The sequence below is a fragment of the Dipodomys spectabilis genome, unplaced genomic scaffold, assembly GCF_019054845.1.
Source record: "Dipodomys spectabilis isolate Male_0828 unplaced genomic scaffold, ASM1905484v1 ptg000108l, whole genome shotgun sequence".
Taxonomy (NCBI): Eukaryota; Metazoa; Chordata; class Mammalia; order Rodentia; family Heteromyidae; genus Dipodomys; species Dipodomys spectabilis.
Genome location: NW_024870785.1, coordinates 21,724,231 through 21,738,012, shown reverse-complemented (window position 1 = coordinate 21,738,012; position 13,782 = coordinate 21,724,231). Strand labels below are relative to the sequence as shown.

Sequence of the window (13,782 nt, the reverse complement as noted above, 5' to 3'; positions counted from 1 at the left end):
CACTGGCCCCCAGCTAAAATTATCTTTAACTAGTTATACCACAGGGTTTTAATTCAACGTCAACTGATATGTAGAATACACTTTGATCAGTGTCAACCTTTCTATCATTTTTCCATGTACTCCAAACTTACCCATCTCAAGTTTTCTAGTCCCAGTTTCAATATGTACATTGAATATTATGACCGTTTTTGTCCACCATTCTTTCTCTCTCTCTCTGCTCTCCTTAACATCCATCCTCATAGACAAGACCAAACCATGTATTTTGAACTTGTGCATTTAAAACAAAAATGCAGGTACTAGAGCTTGAACTCAGGGCCTGGGTACTGTCCCTTAGCTTTTCCTGCTCAAGGCTAGCACTCTCCCATTTGGCCCACAACTCTACTACCAACTTTTTAGTGTTTAACTGGAGATGAGAGTTTCCTCTTTCCTGCCTGGGTTGGCTTTGAATGGAGATCCTCAAATCCTAGTCTTCTGAGTGGCTAGGATTACAGGCATGAGCCACTGGTGTCCCACAAGAGCAAGTCTTTATGATTCTCTTCACTTTTTAGACAACTCAGTTGAGATGGTTAGAAATTTGCTGAATAACTGCTACACCGAGATAATGAAGAACAGACACTATTGTTCCGTGTTTACAATTCTACCACACAAAATTATAATCCGTCCTTTAGTGAATAGTTATAAATTCCACTGTGAGCCCTTTGTCTTTATATAAACAATATATATTTTCAGTACATCAATTTACCAGGAAAATACTTTCCTCGAGGCATAGGTCTGCTTTCTGAACACATTAGTATGACTTAAATTTGTGTGATACGATTACAGTGATTTAATGCCTTCTTTAAAAACTGTACAAATAGTGTAAAATGTAGTTTGTGGAGTTATAACGTAGGCGGTTAGAGCCTGAGGAAAATCAACACTACAGTGGTTAATGATTTGCATGTTTTGCACATGTGCTCATGCATGTGTACATGCACTCCTAGTAGCTTAACCTCAGGGTCTGGGTGTTGTCCCTGAGTCTCTCTGTGCTCAAGGCTAGCACTCTACCACTTGAGCCACAGCACCACTTCTGGCTTTTTCTGTTGATGTGGTATTGAGGAATCGTCCCCAAGGCTTCATGCATGCTAGGCAAGCACTCTACCACTAAACCACATTCCCTACCCCTTTTTTAGCTTTTTCTTTTTTTTTTTTTTTTGTCGGCCGTGGGGCTTGAACTCTGGGCCTGGGCGCTGTCACTCAGCTTTTCAGCTCAAGGCGAGCGTTCTACCACTTGAGCTACAGCGCCACTTCCTTTTTTAGCTTTTTCTTTCTGGTGCCAGTCCTGGAGCTTGAACTCAGACCCTGTGCACTGTCCCTGAGCTTCTTTTGCTCAAGGCTAGCACTCTACCACTTGAGTCATAACTCTACTTTTTTTTTTCTTTTTTGATTAATTGCAGATAAGAGTTTCATATACTTTCCTGCCTGGGCTGGCTTTGACCAGCAATCCTTGGATTTCAGCCTCCTTAGTAGCTTGGGTTACAGGTGTGAGCCACTAGTGCCTGGGTCGTTAATATTAACTAAGGACATTGAAAAAAACTTAGCATTACCTGGCAAGGGATCGCACCACCCCATTCTTGCTGAACAATGTTACAGACACCAACCAGTGCGGACTCTAGGCATGTCTTGTCCTAATCGTCCATGTTACTCAGTGCTTCCTTATTGGGCGAGAAAAAAATTGCTCATTATTCTCTGCTGTTTTGTTATTAGAAACCAATATAAACTGTACAAAGTATGAATATCATACAGCGAACACTGAGTTTCTGTAAGCCCCAAAACATAGATTCCAGAAAACACACACACACACAAACACACACACACACACACACAAACACAGCAAAACAGACTTCCTCTACTGTAAAGGACAATGAAACAAGCTTAAAGCAATGACCAAAATGTATGGACCATTAACCATAATCTCCTAAACACCATTCTGTGCACTTTACACGGATTTGATCATCCTACCATTGTTCACCCTACTTTTAAATGACGATTTTTTTTTTTTTTTTGGGTCCGGTCATGGGGCCTGAACTCTGGGCCAGGGTGCTGTCCCTCAGCTCTTCAGCTCAAGGCTAGCACTCTACCACTTGAGCCACAGCGCCACTTCCGGCTTTTTTCTTTTTGCTTATGTGGTGCTGAGGAATCGAACCCAGGGCCTCTGGCATGCAAGGCATGTGCTCTACCACTGAGCCACCTTCCCAGCCCTAAATGAGGAAATTAGTAAGAATTCAGCCGGGCGCCAGTGGCTCATGCCTGCAATCCTAGCTACTCAGGAGGCTGAGATCTGAGGATTGCGGTTCAAAGCCAGCAGGGGCAGGAAAGTCCGTGAAACTTCTATCTCCAATAAACTACCAGAAAACCGGAAGTGGCACTGTAGCTCAAGTGGTAGAGCGCTCGCCTTGAGCTGAAGAGCTGAGGGACAGTGCTCAGGCCCAGAGTTCAAAGCCCACGACTGACAACAACAACAAAAAATTACTAAAAATTCAAACTACATTAATCCTGCATTTCCAAATTGCCCAACAATTATTTAATTGCTCAGTTTAATTTCAGAAACACTTACTGTCTACTCACTGGCCAAGACACTGTGCTAAGAACTATAGGAGATATTAATGGTTTAAAGACATCTGGCTAGCTCACAGAACTCATAAATATTATAGATCACGACAGACAATTTGCCCCATGAAATTAGAATGTGTTTGTGATTTTAAGTAAGCATCACTATCTCCCAATACAGTGAAATTTGGGAAATTATGTAATCACTTAATCACAATAAAGAATTTGAAAAAAAAATAAAGACATCTGGCTTATCTCAGAAAAATATCTTTGAAAGACAATACCTATTAAGATTTTAAAATGACAACATTGAGCTGGGTACTAGTAGCCCATACCTGTAATGCTAGCTACTCCGGAGGCTGAGATCTAACGACATTTGACGCCACCTTGGGCAGGAAGTCCATGAGACTCTTATCTCAATCAACCAGCAAAATAGTTGGAAGTGGAGCTATGGCTCAAGTGGTAGAGTGCCAACCTTGAGCAAAAATTTCTAGGATAACACCCAGGCCCTGAATTCAAGCCCCAGGATGGAAAAACAGAAGAAAAAGAAAAATAATAATACCTTGGCATCTATAAATGAATACTATCTGTTGGAGAGTAAGCATCATTCTGAACTTTCTAGAAGAAGTTTTTGTGTGTGTGTGTGTTTTAATAAGGGCTATTTTTCATTACCTTAAAATTGTATGAGAAAGTAGAAAACAGCAGAATGGCAAAAAATGTTGAATTTAGGGACTGAAGCATGGTATGCTGAAATCTTCACCTTTCCTAAGAATTCCAGAAAATGGACTATGACCTTTCTCTGCTTATGTAGTGCTGAGGAATCGAACCCAGGGCCTCATGAATGCGAGGCAAGCACTTTACCAGTCAGACACCTTCCCAGCCCCCATGACCCCTTTCTCTACCTCATAGCTTTACAAAAGAAAGGCCTAGGACCTACTGGTTATGAATTATGCTTTATAGCTGTGCATATTAAGTGCCTGTATATTTATTATTAAATAATTCTAAGGTCTAAAATCAGTACACTATTATCATACTGCTTTCTTTCCAATCAACTTGGGTCTTTATTCCTTTTTGTACCTGCAGGGTGTTATAATCTCTTGTGAAGGGGACCATCAGCTCCCAAAGCGATGAGAAAACCACTAATGCTGTGAATTCAAGCTTGTAGTTTGTGGCCATGTGCTCAAACAGCATTGTCAACCCATGGGCTGCAAGGTGCTTCCGCTGGTATTCCTCAGACCCCTCGACTGACACAGGCCGAGTCATGGAGAGGGACACATCCATCACCACCACTGTTGGCATGGTGAACAGAATCCAAGCCAGCCCAGTCAGAATGCAGACAACAAGCTACAAATAGTGAAATGCTGTGGGGGAAAAAAAAGTCAGAAGTGTCACAGAAGGAAAGCAGTATCTTTTCACCATAACTGTAACCACTTTTCCAGAAATAAGGCAAGGTGACCCCTATATAGGTCAATCTGCAGAGAATTCTGGGAGAAAGAAGACAGCAGCCTAATTCACTGGGAAGACCACTCCCAGACATGCTCAAAACACACTATCTACACCTGTGAATCAAGGGCTACCTTATTACCAGTGGGAAAAAGCATTAAAAGTAGGCCTTACTTCCAACTTTCAATTTTTATATAAAATATGTATTTATTTATATAAATATACATACATACTTACATATATACATTTATGTATATATACATATATAGAGGGGGGAAGAGAGAGAGATACACACACACACACACACACACACACACACACTCGTGGTTCACAACTGTAATCCTAGCTACTCAGGAGGCTGAGATCTGGGGATCATGGTTTGAAGCCATCTCAGACAGGAAAGTCTGTGAGACTTTGATCTCCAATTGACTACCAAAAAGCCAGAAGTGGAGCTGTGGCTCCAGTGGTAGAGTACAGTACTAGCTTTGAGTGGGAGGCGGGGGTAGGGAGGGAGCTAAGGGTCAGCACCCAGGCCCGGAGTTTAAGTCTCAATACTGGGGTGCATTAACGCACGCACGCACACGCACGCGGGCGCACACACACACACACACACACACACACACACACACACACACACATTATAGGTTAATGCTGGTGGCCTGTAATACTAGATACTCAGGAAGCTAAGGTCAGAGGCTTTCATTTTGGAGCCAGTCTGCTCATCAGTCATGAGCTAGCAAGTTGAGGGAAAGCATGAAGCCCTGAATACAAACTCCAATAGCAGCCCCAAAGTAAAATTAAATAAATATGTAAATAAAATGTAATTTGGCTCCCGTGAACTACTATGTTCTAAGTTTCCAACAGCTCCCTTATAATTTGAATTTTAGAGTATCACACATCCGTGCTTGGGCATTGTACCAGCAAGCAGTCTGGCTATTGTTAAACATTTTGAAGTGAATTCCAAAAAACAAACTTAGTGAACATTAACCTTGTGTAATGTTTTTACATCTACCTAAAGTCTTCCACAATTGTATATGACACAAGCAATGTGACTATGAAGTTGTACGAAGTATACACATATAGTCCTGTAACCCACTTTCCTTAGTTATGTATTTTTTTTTAGCTGGGTCATTTATTTGTAACTACATGCTATTTCATTGTGTCAACAGACTACAGTTTCTCTCTCCTTTCCTTCCCTTTCCCCTTCTTTCCTTTCCATTGTAGAGCTTGAACTCAGGGCCTGGCGCTGTCCCTGAGCTTTTTCACTCAAGCCTAGAGTTCTACCACTTTGAACCACAGCCACTCTTTTTGTTTTCTGGTAGTTCATTGGAGATGAGTCTCACAGACTTTCCTGCCTGGGCTAGCTTTGAACCTTGATCATGAGATCTCAGCCTCCTGAGTAGTTAGGATTACAAGTGTGAGCCACCGGCGCCAGGCTCCTGGGCTGGCTTTTAACTCTTCAGATCTCAGCCTCCTAAGTAGCTAGGATTATAGGCTTGAGCTACTGGTGCCCGGCACACTATAGTTTCTTAACAGAGGATCAACAAGTTGTATCCACATTAGTGGGTCTCTGTATTTGTTATTTCTTTATTTTTGTGCATAGAATTTTTTTTAATTTTCTGAGTGTGCCAGTATTAAGATGGGAATCTCTAGGATTCCATCTGGGTTGGATTTGAGATGTGATCCTCTAGGTCTCAGCCTGCTAAGTAACTAGAATTAAACCTGATTGAAAATAATGTTTTAAACAGGGGGTTAGGAACACAGGTTAAATAGCAAAAGCATTTTTTTTTTTAAAACCTCATAATAGACATAGATATATTTCAAATAGGAGTTCAGATTTCCACATCAATAGACTAACCAGAAAAAAATTCACTCCTGAGAAGTCCCAAATGTTTAACAATTTTGATAGACAAATTTAAATTTGTCTCCCTCATCTCTGCCTATTAAAGTTGTTCAACATAACCCTGTTAAAACTGTCATAGCAGCACTGCTGCTTCGCTCTTCAGTCATGTTCTCTGTGTGTGACAGAACACGGTGTTGGATGGATGCTTGAAGAAAAGTGATTGAAGCGTCTCAGCAGCTCTACAGAACACCGTCCAGCTAAGGCCCGCATCAGCGGCTCACGCCGGTCATCAACAGGAGGCAGAGAGCTGAAGATGGTGGTTCGAAGCCAGCCCTGCCAGGAAGCCTAGTCCTTGAGACTTTCTTGTTTTTAATCTCCATTAACCTACCAAATAAACGGGATGTGCAAATGTGGCTCCAGTGGTAGGGCGCTAGCCTTGAGCTCAGGGACGGGCTCAGGCCCTGAGTTCAAGGCCCCAGAACCAGCGCTAGAACCAAACAAAACCCCTCAGGGGGCGAGCCTCAAAGCGTGGGCCTCGCCTGAGTCTCCCAGCCGCCGCGGAGGCCGCAGCTACCTGTCAGCCTTCTCCCGGGCAGACGTCTGGCTGCAAATGTGCTTCCATACCCACGGCGACGGGAGGTGCCCCCCCACAACCGACAACCAACCTCTAAAATCAGTGAAAAGACCTGGAAGTCCCTCCTGAGGAAAGCGGGGAGAGAGGGGCCCAAAACGGGGCGAAATGGGGCTGTTCACACAGCGCTCGGCAGTCCCGGGTCGCGGAGCGCAGGGACCCCGGGAATGGCGCCCCAGAGCCGGCGCGGGGAGGCCGCAATGGCCGGGCGCTGGGCCTGCGCGGCTCTTCTCACCTCACCCTTCGCCTGTGTCCCTACAACCGATTAAACGCGACCCTCAGGCCGCCGCCGCCGCCTCCTGCACACACCCCAAGCCCATCGCCGGCCACAGTCCGTCCGCTTCAACTTTCCGCCCGGGCCCCACAACCGGAACTATAAGGGCCGGGGGACCCCAGGGAGCCCGGCGCCGTCGGCGTCGCGAGAGGAGCGGAGTCGGCTTCCGGGGCGGGAGAAGCGGGAGGGGCGGGGCTTCAGGCTGGGCGGAGAGGGGCGGGGCTCTGGCTCGGCTGGGCCACTAGGGAGCGCGCCCTCCCCAGCTCCTCTCCCCGGGCCGGGTAGGGGCGGGGTTAGGGGCGGGGCTAGGGGCAGGGTGTTGAGGCCCCACCCTCTCCTCGGACTGCCCTAGGAACACAAAGCCCTCTGGAAGGCCTTAGATAGCAGTTTATTTTATCTAGTGACACAGGACACCAGAAAATTGGAAGGGGAGCTGTGACTCAAAGTAGAAGAGCATTAGCCTTGGGAAAAAAGAGCTCAGAGACAGTGCCCACATGAGTTAAAGCTCCAGGACCAAACAGAGAGACAGACAGACAGAGAAATCCCGCATAACTCCATTCAGAAAATGTATCTGGATAGCTAAGAGGTTTTTCCTATTTTTCACAATTCACTACATAGTACCACATCATCCTGATCACCATTCGGCTAGCTGGAATCTATTTGGTGTTTTATAAATCATTCCACATGCTCCCATAGAACATGAACAGCCACACCCCCACTCACCAACGGGTTATTCTACAGTGAAGCCAATAATATCTCCATACCATCTCCATGGTCAGCTGCATCATCTTTTCAAGTATAGCTGTATATGGTTTCAATAATGCACACATGGACCACCCACAACTAAATCATTTACATAAATATAAAATGCTTTCATTCATGAAGAAAAATATCTGCTTTGCTTTAACAAATATATTCGAAATGGTCCTTATCTCCAGAGCATTTTTGAAGAAAAAAAAAGGCAGAATGGAACCATGAAACTTGGAATATACGACTAGGAATTATCTCATTTAACTAAAAAGAAAGAAACCCTACCTTTAAACATATGGAAAACTCATTAAGCCATTGAGAAATGTGTGTAAACTGCATAGGTTCTTTGGCATGTCGGCACTGGGTCTTTAACTCAGTGCCTTAGCATTATTGCTGAGCTTTTCTGCTCAAGGCTAGCATCTACCCATTGAGCCAAACATCACTGGTCCATGAGACACATGGGATTAACATTATCGGGTGTTTCACAAAAGATAGTTACACAAAGTCTCAACAGAGGCTCATCTTAGTGACTCATTTTAGTGTTCAGGTTGAAGTAAGTAGAGATAGAAAAATACTACATGTCCTGATCCCCAGAGAGAAAAGACTCAGCCTTAACATAGCAGCTGTTGTCTGCAGGCTTCTTTGCTGTTTTCTTATGCAGGTAGTGGGTCATGAATTTCCTGCTCTCACTTCACTTGTTCCTGCTCTTGGCTGGTGCTCTGCCACTTGAGCCTGACCCCAGTTCTTTCTTTTTGAGGGTTAATTAGAGATTATAACTTTCTAGTATGGAGAGCAATGAATCATTCAAACCCAGCATTGTGCCTATTTGACAAAATTGATGGCCAGGAGTTGATGTGTGAAGGTAAACTTCATTTTTTTCTTTTTCTTTTCTTTTATTTTATTTGAGAACATACTGTACAGAGGGGTTACAATTACATGGGCAGGATAATGCATACATTTCTTACCAAGCATTGCAGCCTCCTCCTTTGTTTACCCTTCACATCCCTTCCCAGCCTCCCCCCTTCCCCCCATCCAATCCTTCCCACCCTCCCCTGCCCCACACCGACATTGTAAAGCTCGTTCATTTTTTTCTATTTCATATCTGGATCTAATGTATAAGTCTGGCCTTTTTGCTTAAACTAATATATAATTTTCCCATTTCTATACATCTCTTTCCCCTTGGATTAAAGCTACCATTGCACACATTTCAGGTTTAGATGTCATTATCCTTTGTACCAGTAGTGGAGTTTGAACTCAGGGCCTTGAGCTTTTGCTTATTTCCTTGTTCAGTGCTTAAACATACAACTTGAGCCATGCTACAAGTTCCTGACTTTTGCTGACTCAGTGAATAAGTGTCTTTCATATTTGTCTATGGGGGCTGATTTGAACCTCCTTCCTGAGGAAGGACAGGGCAGTCTGGAAGATAGAATAATTGCGATGAGCCAGGACACCTGTCACGTCCTCTGAGTAAGTCCCTCTGAGTAAGTGCTCTTTCTTCTATTGATGATGGCTTTTACTTTTCAGTATACCTAATGCCTATGTATTTTATCAAATACTTTTCCCCCAAAGGAGCTATTTAATGTAATTTTCAGGTGAAATTTACTTACATATTTGCACAAAGCAAAATGGGTGTGCATAAACACTTGAATTCACTGTTACAAGAAAGTCCCCTATAAATTACATTTAGTCTGACATTTGTCTCAATAGACAGAACAACTTTCAAGTACATCTGGTTTGCTATGTCCTAGAGCTTTAGTAGTGGCCTGATCACCTCATGCAGGCATGGGCTGGGTTCCTTGGCCCTCACAGTGCACTGAACCCTTCCCTCTATAGCCAGTAAGTGCTCTTGGACAGCTCCAGGTCACTCTGTCTTTTGCCCTTACTCAGGAACCATGTGTCTGGGACATCAGATTGTACACGTAAAAAAAAGCCAGAGTATTCAACATCCATAAATTTTACAACATAAACATATATCTTTAATAAATTTAGAAGAATAAAAAGAATGCAAATTTTACAACAATCAGGACAAAAAGAAAAAGAGAGATATCCCCAGGGAGAGGGGAGGGAAGCTCTAAGGCTAGGTCGGCTTCTAAGTTGCCTTCAAACATAAATTCTGCCTCAGAATCCTCCAAAGTATCTAGCTCCTCATGAAAGATAGGATTTGCTCCAGCAAAGGCTGGAGAGGCAGATTCTAATTTCTCAGTTGGAGATTGGTTCTGCTGCAGCAGGACAGATTTGTCCAGATGTTCAGTGAGGACAGATTCACTTTCCTGAGCTGCATCTAATGTTGGGACCTCACTCATTGGTTCCCCTGAGCACAGAATGGGGATATTTTCCATCAGCCCCACGAGTGCTACTCCCTCCAGCACGCCAGGAGGAGTGCTGATTTGACCCTTTTTGAGCTGATCTGGGCTGCCTGTGAAAGTCACAGGAAGACAATCACTATTACCTTCTTCTTTCTTTGGGGTCCCTACAAGTTCAGCTCTGTTACATGTGGGGTTCAGAACCACTGTCTTATCCACAGGACTCACAACCTTTCGGGGCCTCACTGCAAATGCATCCAACCCCTCTACATGCACATGCATTGTGTAGTCCAGTGATGGCTCCAGATCCCCATCCATCAACATCCTTGACATCACCGAGGGCTTTTTCCTTGGGAGGTCAGGAGAAGCTGCTCTATGGCGGCCAAAGCCTGAGAAACAGAAAGAGGTAAAGGAGTTTGAGAGTGGATTCCGGATGTTCAGGTGGAGTTCAATTTCCATGAGGCTCTAATGGAGGAGGCTGTACAAGTTTACTTTGGACTGAACACTGATGAGAAGGTAAGGTCTTTCCCAAGAGTGGCTAAGCGCAAGTGCTTTCACCAATAGAACCAACACTGCCTGGCACATAGTACCATAAAAAGACATTCTTACAACCTGGGGGGGAAAAACGGCTCTCAGGCAATTAGGCTCATCCCTAGAGGCCCAGGCGCCATCCCTACTCACAAGCTCTGAGGTGACCACACAGGGACTTCTTCCTCTGTTTCCTGGTCTCATTCTTCCCGCTCTCCTCCAGCTCATCCAGATGAACGTGGAGATTGAGGACCAGATCTGAGGAGGGCATGTGGAGCATGGCATAGTGGGTAAGTTCTTTCACCGGGTGTCGGTTCTGGGGCTCTCGGAAATCTGCAGGATAGCAGTCCATCCACATGGTGAAGATGGAACAAAGGGTGCTGTGGGCAGATTGGTGACAAGAAGAGTGAGTGCCTGCCCTCCCTATCCTGGGCCTCCCATAGCCCCTTTCTGCAAGGCTGCTATATGCACACTTGCATGCTGGGAAGCAGGAGGAGACTCCTGCAGGCAGAATGATCTTCACCAGCCATGACTAGAACCTTCTGAAAGATAATTCTACAATATTCTCACTGTGATAGGTAACAAGAAAGAACTGATTTTGTACACACAGCCCTCCCTGTCATCCCTGAGATTCCACAACCACACCACAGCTGTGTCCTCTGCCACCACTCCAACCCCAACCCTCTGCCCCTAGTGGAAAACACAAGTGATGTGCAAATGAGAAATCTGCACTTTGAATCAGAAGCCTCAAAGACACCATTTTGAACGAAGGGGCCTTTTCTTTGTGCCACAGTCCACTTACTTCTTTATTTGTTCATCTTCCTCAGAGTTACGGCCCGGGAATCTGTACCTATGGGAGGACAAGAGGAAGTCACCTCTCAGCTTCTCCTTTTCTGCCCACACAGGACACATATGGGATGGGCTCATTCCCAGATGGGAATGGAATCTGATACATAAATAAGTGAGATACAGTTCAGTGAAAATTCTGCTAAGAGACTTATGTGCATTGGTCCAAGGTAAATGTGACAGTGCTCATGCCTCTAATCCTAGCTAATCAGGAGCATGAGATCTCAGGTGCACAGTCTGATCAGACATTAGTCAGTAAAAGTCTAAGGACATTAATTTTTAAAAGGCCAGAATTGCACCTATGGTTCAAATGCTGTCGTGGTAGCTCTGAGCACCAAAGAAACAGCACCAAGACACTGAGTTTAGGTTGAAGGACTGACACACACACAAAAACATAAAAGCTTCAGGGGTTATAAATATGTAAAGCCAACATAATGCCTCCCTGAAATCTCTGAGTTGATTCAGCCTCCAGTTCACCCACCTCCCCACACCCCAGCCTTTCCTGGGTCTACATTATTCACAGACATCCAATTTGTAATGAAACCTTATTTACTCATGGGAAATGTGATTTCCTAGAACCTCACCTAGGGGAGGGCAGAAGTCGTGTGCCACGGGCACATGCCTGTAATCCTAGCCCCTCAGTAAGCAAGCTTCTGAGGTTCCAGGAGCTTTTCTGGGAAATGTCCTGGGCAGACCACTACTAAGAAACTACGCAGGGTATGCACTTTCTTGTCTCATGCCAAGCTCCTGTGAGAAGACCCCCATGAAATCAACAGGTTCAGAGGGGTGCCAAGTATTCCACAACTCAGCCAGGCATAGCTGAACGGTACCGGTTTTGAAGGGGGAACACTCACTTTTTGAACACAATATCCAGCACTTGCTCCATTGTTGCCCACTGTCTATAATTGTGGAGGAAGTTTCCAACATAGAAGAGATCGCCTTTCTGGTAGGCTGGGACCAGGTTCATCACCAACATGTCCAGCAGGCTTGCCTCCGGGCTCCATATATCGCATGGCACATTCAGGGTCAGGGCTGACGTATTAGCACACTAAGGCGAGACAAAGAATCAGAAAAAAACCATGGAAATGAGAACACTTCCAAATAAGTAATTGTGATAGAGTAGATTGACAACTATGCAGACAGTATTATCTCAGTAAACCTAAATCACATAAGAAGGTTCTACTGTGGACCAGGTTGGGGTTAAGTAGGTTTTCTATCATGAGTATACCTTGCCTGAGTTGCCTTGTGATTTCCTAGGTTTCTTTTTGGACAAATCTCTGAGATGGTTGCTTCGTGGCTTGCCACTGATCCAGTGTCTACAGCTTTGACTGAGGCACCCATACTTCTCTTGGCTGAGACCAGAGTCTCGAGACCTGCGAATACAGCACAAGAACATGTTTCTGGCTCCGGAGTCACAGGCCAAGTGAGCTGGCTTGAGCCAACTGTGAGTTACCGTGGCCTGCTATCAGGGTTCCATGTTCTATTCCGTTGTGAAGGAGGCAGGGTCACCTCTCAGGGCCCAATGAGCTCTGCTGCTTCCTCACACAAGAAATATTCCCATCCACCCAATATTGCAATGTGTACATGTAGACAAGTTAACAGCACACCTTGTTTGTCCAATCCTCATCTGCTAGCCCTAGATTCTGGCTTGTTCTTAGCTTCCAGGAGTCCTCCTAGGTCACATTCATGCCCTATCTTTCACTATTCCTCTCATCTGGCTCAACTCATTTGATTTCTCAGGGCCTTCGGTGACTACCACATCTTTCTGGCACATATTTTTGACATCTACATCCTAGGTCATTGTTGACTTTCTGTAGCCTAATCTGTTTGTCCTTGGAACCCCTCTGTGGTGTCTTCTCCAAAAAATGCAAATACTTAGAGATGGGAAAATCAAAGATGTATTGGAAAACATTCATTACACATATAATCAGCCATTTTTACAGGTGTTCATTTTTGTAACTGAGAAAATTATTTTTTATACTTGCAATATTTCATGGAGGCAAGCAGAGAAAGGAAGAGCTGCTGCATTGTCTTCTTATGATGACTAGGACTTGTTTTACTATAGCTTCGAAGGAATATAATATTTAAGGTAGAAACTGCTCCTTTCATTTTTACAAGCTAATCGTTTATATAGTTATTTGCATCTGAATTCTTTGCTTCTGAGTCCCATTATCTTTCTTCCTCCCTCAACAAAAATGGGAAGAAGGAATTTCACACATTGCTGAGCTGTTGTCCAATCTCTGCATAGGAATTTAAGATACAATAGTTACACTGCTTTTGTGTGTGTGTGTGTGTGAGCATGTGTGTGTGTGTGTGTGTGTGTGTGTGTGTGCATGTGTGTGTGTGCATTTGTGATCTTGGACCCTTTGCCATATCCCTGAGCATTTTTCCTCGAAGCTAGTGTTCTACCACCTGAGACACAGATCTATTTTGAGCTTTTTGTAGTCAGTTGGAGATGAGAGATTCGTGGAACTTTCCGACCCAGCATGGACATTGCTCTTCTTCAGCCTCATCTTTCCTTGACTGTGGCAATGGCGGTTCAGTTTCTGGATTTCCCATCCAAGCACAGCACAAGCCA

At 44.4% G+C, this 13,782-nt stretch overlaps 2 protein-coding genes across 4 annotated transcripts in view; both read right to left on the bottom strand.

Moving 5' to 3' along the window:
- The window catches only part of LOC122114362 (integrator complex subunit 14-like), a 53,816-nt gene extending 46,953 nt beyond the window's left edge, over nucleotides 1–6,863 (bottom strand). For all 3 annotated transcript variants that reach the window (XR_006148570.1, XR_006148571.1, XM_042687487.1), the window contains exons 1-3: nucleotides 6,813–6,863; nucleotides 3,664–3,947; nucleotides 1,584–1,691 (exon numbers count right to left, since the gene is read on the bottom strand). The gene's annotated coding sequence lies outside the window, so the exon portion shown is untranslated. The remainder of the gene's footprint in view (nucleotides 1–1,583; nucleotides 1,692–3,663; nucleotides 3,948–6,812) is intronic.
- A 2,613-nt stretch (nucleotides 6,864–9,476) lies between these two features.
- On the bottom strand, nucleotides 9,477–13,480 carry LOC122114365. The gene is made up of 5 exons (XM_042687506.1): nucleotides 12,433–13,480; nucleotides 12,059–12,252; nucleotides 11,161–11,208; nucleotides 10,512–10,738; nucleotides 9,477–10,219 (listed from the first exon to the last, which is right to left on the bottom strand). The coding sequence occupies exons 1-5, from the start codon at nucleotides 12,598–12,600 to the stop codon at nucleotides 9,513–9,515; spliced, it is 1,344 nt and encodes a 447-aa protein (XP_042543440.1). The 5' UTR covers nucleotides 12,601–13,480; the 3' UTR covers nucleotides 9,477–9,512.
- Nucleotides 13,481–13,782: the final 302 nt, after the last annotated feature.

Bases quoted from the DNA above. Each gene is read 5' to 3' on its own strand.
- LOC122114365 (XM_042687506.1), bottom strand. From the start codon at position 12,600: ATGTTCTTGTGCTGTATTCGCAGGTCTCGAGACTCTGGTCTCAGCCAA. The intron at 12,253-12,432 runs GTATACTCATGA...GTCTCGCCTTAG, and splicing joins CACAAGGCAACTCAGGCAAG to TGTGCTAATACGTCAGCCCT. The intron at 11,209-12,058 runs GTGAGTGTTCCC...GTCCTCCCATAG, and splicing joins CTGGATATTGTGTTCAAAAA to GTACAGATTCCCGGGCCGTA.